General features: G+C 54.9%; 1 protein-coding gene across 1 annotated transcript; it reads right to left on the reverse strand.

Annotated features, from left to right (window-relative positions):
* Positions 1 to 604: 604 nt before the first annotated feature.
* KRT14 (keratin 14) lies at positions 605 to 5,202 on the reverse strand. The gene is made up of 8 exons (XM_032163608.2): positions 4,620 to 5,202; positions 3,285 to 3,367; positions 2,560 to 2,716; positions 2,071 to 2,232; positions 1,862 to 1,987; positions 1,546 to 1,766; positions 1,407 to 1,453; positions 605 to 861 (listed from the first exon to the last, which is right to left on the reverse strand). The coding sequence occupies exons 1-8, from the start codon at positions 5,139 to 5,141 to the stop codon at positions 764 to 766; spliced, it is 1,416 nt and encodes a 471-aa protein (XP_032019499.1). The 5' UTR covers positions 5,142 to 5,202; the 3' UTR covers positions 605 to 763.
* Positions 5,203 to 6,418: the final 1,216 nt, after the last annotated feature.

A 6,418-nucleotide genomic window follows, 5' to 3' on the forward strand; every position in this document is an offset into this window, starting at 1 on the left:
CTGAGGCTGGGAGATGGTCATCAACTTGCCCTAGGTCAACCAAGTGTAAGAAGGATTAGATCCAGCACCAGAGGCAAGAGCAGGTGGGGTGGAGGGAGACAAGACTGTCAGGAGAGCTTGAGTTCCTACCTTCGGTTCATGGACCTCCAGTAAGGAGCTCTAGGAGACCCCCGAACCCCATGAAATTGTATGCAAATGTATGTATGCTTATTTGAAGGTAGGGGGCAGAAGGAAAGATCTATAGCTTTCAATATTCTCCAAGGAATCCCTGATCACAAAAACATTAGGAATCCTTAACCTAACATAGTGCCTGACATAGAGGCACTCAATATCTGGTGAATGAATGGACACACATGAAAATGAGTGAGTAAATGAATGAATATCCCTCCGTACCCTAGGAGACGCCACATATGACCTGGTACACACATCTGTCTGTGTCTTCTGAGATGGCGAAAGATATGCTGGGACCTGAGCCCAACCCACCCCCAGGACTTTTCTCCCAGTCCCAGGGGCCATAGCCAGGTGCTATGACAAGCTCCAAAGAGATGCTTCTCCCACTTTTTCCCCACCCCCACTCCTAACAATGACCAGACAGAGGCGAGAATTATGCAACTCAGATAATCAAGCTGTATTGATTGCCAGGAGGGGGTGAGGGTGAAGCAGGGTCCAGGTGTGAAGTGCTTAAGGGGCAAGAGAGGGGATCTTCCAGTGGGATCTGTGTCCACACGGGGGGCCTCCTAGGCCTAAGTGGGGCTGGGCAGCCTCAGTTCTTGGTGCGAAGGACCTGCTCGTGGGTGGACACCACTTTGCCATCGTGCACATCCATGACCTTGGTGCGGATTTGGCGACTGGAGGAGGTCACTGGGGAAGAGGCGGGAAGAGGACGTTACCAGAGGTGGACAGACAATGGACTAATCAGGAGGTGAGGAAACTCAAACTGGCTCCCCGTTGCCCTCTCCCCTGATTACTGCTTCACTCCCTGCTATTGCCCAAGCACTGATACCATCAACACATTTATTTCAGACTAGGGCTCCCAAAGGTCAGAGACAGAGTCTTTGTCCTCAGATTAGAGCTTCCTAAGAGCTCACACCTGGCTGGTTCCGTCCATATTAACCCAATGGAGTGGTCTCGGTGGGAAGAGCCCTGCAGGGCTCTGTTCATGGTGCTGACCACAACAGCAATAGGATCTGCCACAGACACCAGGTAGAAGCAAGAGGTGGGGACTGCCTCTCCTAGCCCTAAGGAGGGTTTAGAAAATAGCTTCTTCCACCCAAGGAGGTTCACAAGGGAAACTGGGTGACAGCACTAGAGTTCAGCCTCTCACGGAGCCCCTAGCCAATGCCTAGACCTGCTTGGGGTACAGAGGGCGGCCTGGAGCCCAGGCCTGCACAGGAGGAAGGTCTTACCATCTCTGGATGACTGTGATCCAGAGGAGAACTGGGAGGAGGAGAGGCTGTGAAGATAGAAAAGGGCAGGATCATTAGATACATGGTGGGGCCGTGAAAGTGCCGTGGGGGGCGGACTAAGGGGAGGGCCAAGACTCACTGGGCATCCTCGCCCTCCAGCAGGCGGCGGTAGGTGGCGATCTCCTGCTCCAGCCGCGTCTTCACATCCAGCAGGATCTTGTACTCCTGGTTCTGCTGCTCCATCTCACAGCGGAGCTGGGCCAGCTGCTCCTCCACGCTGCCAATCATCTCCTGGATCTGGGCCAGCTGCATGCAGTAGCGGCCTTTGGTCTCCTCCAGGCTGTTCTCCAGGGATGCTTTCTGTGAGGGAGGGAAAGGGAATCAACGATTAGTGATTGTGGCCATTCTCTCCCTTCCAGTCCTGGGTGCACCACCCTGCCTGGCACTATTCCTACCATGCTGAGCTGGGACTGAAGCTCAATCTCCAGGTTCTGCATGGTGCGCCGGAGCTCCGAGATCTCGCTCTTGCCGCTCTGCACCAGCTCGCTGTTGGTGGCCACCTCACGGTTCAGCTCCTCTGTCTGCAAAAAAGAGAACTCCATTCACACCAGAAGGCCCCAGAAGGCAGGTGGTCTGGGTTCCTTCGACCTCAAATGACACCCACCTTGGTGAAGAACCATTCCTCGGCATCCTTGCGGTTCTTCTCTGCCATCTTCTCATACTGGTCACGCATCTCATTCAGAATGCGGCTCAGATCCACGCCAGGTGCAGCGTCCATCTCCACATTGACATCTCCACCCACCTGGCCTCTCAGGGCATTCATCTCCTGCACAGCCAGAGACAGTCCACAGTCAGGAGTTCCACCATGGCAGCGGACTGGGGTTCCTTAGTCAGGCCTGAATACTGCCCTCCCACCATCACAATTCTATTTTGACTCTCCCTTCTCTCTCTCTCAATCTCTCTCTCTCCTTTTTTTTTTTTTTTTTTTTTTTTTTGGACGGGGTCTAGCCTTGTTGCCCAGGCTGGACTCAAACTCCTGTGTTCAAGTGATCCTCCCGTCTCAGCCTCCCAAGTGGCTGGGACTATGGGCACGCACCACTGTACCCAGCCTCCCTGCATTTCTTTTAAGCTGGCTTTTCCATATAGTTCTCACCTCCTCGTGGTTCTTCTTCAGGTAGGCCAACTCCTCCTTCAGGCTCTCAATCTGCATCTCCAGGTCAGCTCTGGCCAGGGTCAGTTCGTCCAGCACCCTGCGCAGGCCATTGATGTCGGCCTCCACGCTCATGCGCAGGTTCAACTCTGTCTCATACCTGGAATGACCCCAGAGAAAAGGAATGAGACACCCATCCCGATCACAGTGAGGGCTTTGTTCTCTTCTCCCTGCAGCTTCTCCCAGAGCTGGTGCCTTGTGGGTGGTTTAAGGAGCCAGTCTTGAAAATGGCGTGGTTGAACACAGTGCCCATTGATTGCTCAGATGTGAACATTCCTGGGGCCTGGGGCCTGGGGACAAGGCAGTTCATCTTGCTGCAGAATTCAGGAGGGGGTTGCGCTTCTAGCTTCAGCCAACAAATAATGCATAAGTCCTCCAACTATGAGTCCCTCCTATACTTCAAGGGCGGTTGGGGAAGTGGAAAGTGCCTCTCCCTAAAGCAGCGGTTCTGAAACCTGGCTGTGGACCAGAATCACCCAGGTAACCTGCTATAAATAGCTGAATCAAAACTCCAAGGGTGGGGCCCAAGAGTCTTTTTCTTTTATAAGCACCCCAGGGAGTTTTCATGCAGCTATCCTGGCACTGGCTAGTTCTATTTGGGAAACACTTCTCCAAAAATGCCCTACTTTGGGGATACTGGATGTTCTGGCCCACCACTGCAAACTCACTTGGTGCGGAAGTCATCCGCGGCCAGACGGGCATTGTCAATCTGCAGAAGGACGTTGGCATTGTCCACTGTGGCTGTGAGAATCTGCAGGATGGAAAGGGCACAGGTAATTTGTCAAATGGACTTCACAAGCTGGACTTCACTGTAAACTGCATTAAGCTCTTGCTTTATGTTTTGCCTGAATTCCCCTTTTCCCCCACATAACTTGACCATAGCAGCCTAAAGGAAAACAGATGCCCCAGGCCTGTGCTAAGACGTTGCTAACTCATGGTCAACAGAGGGGGTAGATGCAGCCCCGGGCTTAGAATCAAAAGCCCAGGAGTTCTGGTCCCAATTCTGCCACTGACTTGCTGCAAAACCTAATGGGTCTTGGGGCTTCAAGTTCCCCACCTCCGGGTGAGGAGAATAATCTGAGGCTCCCTAGCCCTCCTTCCTGAGCTGACCTCTCTTCTCTCTGCATCAGCCAGCCCTGCCAGTGCTCTGCAGAGATGCACATTCCTTTTCAAGCTCACAGGCCATGGGACTTCAGGTGGAACTTTCTCAAGACATAAAACCCAACTAACACAGGGGATTAGAAAAGAGGACTCAGGGGAAGAATAAGAAGATATATTGGCCTCTGAGTCTGGCTGGAGTTCCCCATCTCATCACTGAATTTCCCTAATCCATGCAAGGCATTAGAGCCCAGCTGACTCCCGCAGGGAGGGCTCCCAGGTGATGTGGGAGCAGGGAGGAGGGGGCTGGAGTCACGGCACAAGCCTGCCAGGCTCTCTCTGTGCAGGGCACATCAAGGGGCCACACTGATTGTCTCTGCAGGCTCTCCATGCCCGCCTGGCTGTGGGGAGGGACCAGCCTGTACCAAGGCTTTTGGGTGGCGGCAGCCACAGCCCAGACTAGTGAGCTAATGAGTGGTTTGGATGTCATGCCTGGTCCCGTTAGAGCCTCGCTCCTCCCCTGTGCTGGAGAACAAGTAGCTGCCTCCTGTGCTGGAAGGTAGGGCACAAGGGCCCCAGCCTTGGCTCTGCCATTAATTTGCTATGTGACCTGCAGCTGTTCACAGCACCTCTCAAAGCTTCAACTGCTTTCTCTAAAAAATGTAAGGACAGGAATCACTGATCTCACATGGTCTGAGGATTTGAGATCAGAAGGGGATGAGAAGGCTGGGGAAGGGAGAGTATCTTCTCACTGATCAGCTCTTAGGGCATCCAAGACCTCAGAAGAAGGGATCTGGGGTGGACTCTGTCCTATAGAGAAATCTTAAGGTGTCAGAGGCCTGGGGCATGTATTGTTCCCAGAAGGAGCTAGCTGGCATGGTACCTTCTGCTGCCCATTCACCCACCTTGTTCCTCAGGTCCTCGATGGTCTTGAAGTAGGGACTGTAGTCTTTGATCTCAGCAGGTCGCTGCCTCTGGTACCAGTCACGGATCTTCACTTCCAGATCGGCATTGGCCTCCTCCAGAGCACGCACCTTGTCCAGGTAGGAGGCCAGGCGGTCGTTGAGGTTCTGCATGGTCACCTTCTCGCTGCCCACCAGAAGCCCATCACCACCAGCAAAGCCACCACCAAAGCCACCACCCAAGCCAGCACCAAGGCCACCACCATATCCTCCCCCGAAGCCACTACCAAAGCTGCTGCTGCTGCTGAAGCCACCACCATAGCCGCCCCCCAGCCCGTAGGCTCCCCCAGAGGAGAAGCGGGAGGATGAGACAGACAGGCCGCCCCCGTAGGTGCTGGGGGCGCGGCAGGACCCTCCGGCCAGGACGGAGGAGATGCGGCTGGAGCCGCCCCCGATGCCGCCCCCAATGCCGCAGGAGCCCTTCATGGAGCTGGAGGAGGTGAACTGGCGGCTGCAGGTGGTCATGGTGCCGAGGAGGGAGGTGAGCGAGCGAGAAGTTGGCTGAGTGAAGAGAAGGTGCTCAGGTAAATTGGAAAGGGATGCAAGTGCTTTATACTCATGGGTAGGGGGCGGGCCTGGCACTTTCCATTCCCCTTGGCTTTCATCACCCACAGGCTAGCGCCAACTCCCAGCCAGGTCCCTCCTCTCCTCCGCCTCATCATGTCTGTCATATTTTACTGGAAACTCATTGTTTGGGGTGTTTTGGGCTTTCTTGTCCCGCCAGGCGTGATTCACAGGGGGAGGTGTGGGCCTGCAGGCTACACTTTCCCATCGGGCCCTGGGAGTCCCAGCCCTCAGGAACCCACGCACTGGGCTCAGCCAGGGTGACAGAGAGCAGGGCCTCCGCACCTTAAACCTGGTTACCTGCTAGCTCTCCATGAACTGGATGGGCCTTTAACATCCACTTAGAGGAAGCCCGCCACTGCAGGGGACGGATACCCGGCTGGAAAGCACTGGCATGGCAATGTCACCTTGGACACAGACAGGCCTCCCTCACCATGACCCTCTATTAGAGACAAGGAGGTCTGGGGGCCCCTCCCAGGCCTGACCTGCCGTGCTGTGCTGAGAAGCCTGTCCCATCCCTGAAATACACCCAGCTAGTCAGGTGTATCGTGATTCCCACCCCACCACCCCCATCAAAGAGAAATCCAGGCAGCTCTCCCCAGCCCTGAGCACAGACCCTAATCTCCTCCCTATGGTGAGGATCTCACATCCACCACACCATAGGGCGGGTGGCCTCATGGAGGCCAGGAAACAGCCTGGAGTCAGGTGGGTCCTGGCTCTGCCATTTACGCCTCTGTGACCCAGGGCTTGACACTTCTCTGAGCCTCAATGTTCTCATCTGCAAAGTGGAAGTCATACCATCTATTCTGCCTACTGCAGTCAGCTCTGAGAAGCCAATGTGACAATGTATGTGAAAGGGTTTTGTAAACTGAGTATGGCAAGAAGCCTGGTTGGCATTGTTGTAGCCCAGGCTTAGCCCCAAAGTGGTTGGAGCTGCATCCAGGAACAGGCCAATGGGGGGCCTTTTATTCTTCCAGCGCCAGATATCTTCTCAGACCCCCAGAACATCCCTAGTGTGGGCAGCTCAGGCGCCCTCGTTTGAGCCCCTTGTGGAACTGGCCCAGGAGATGCTCTGGGGAGGAGTAGAGGCTGGAGTGGAGCTGGGATGTGCCAAGGGCAAGGCTGAGGTGGACACGAGGGTCCCTGACTCCTGAAGCCCCAAGGGTCAGGGGACATTT

The sequence above is a fragment of the Hylobates moloch genome, unplaced genomic scaffold (genome assembly GCF_009828535.3).
Source record: "Hylobates moloch isolate HMO894 unplaced genomic scaffold, HMol_V3 SCAFFOLD_10, whole genome shotgun sequence".
Taxonomy (NCBI): Eukaryota; Metazoa; Chordata; class Mammalia; order Primates; family Hylobatidae; genus Hylobates; species Hylobates moloch.

Bases quoted from the DNA above. Each gene is read 5' to 3' on its own strand.
- KRT14 (XM_032163608.2), bottom strand. From the start codon at position 5,141: ATGACCACCTGCAGCCGCCAGTTCACCTCCTCCAGCTCCATGAAGGGC. The intron at 2,233-2,559 runs GTGAGAACTATA...CTGGCTGTGCAG, and splicing joins TGAAGAAGAACCACGAGGAG to GAGATGAATGCCCTGAGAGG. The intron at 862-1,406 runs GTAAGACCTTCC...CCTCTTCCCCAG, and splicing joins ATCACAGTCATCCAGAGATG to TGACCTCCTCCAGTCGCCAA.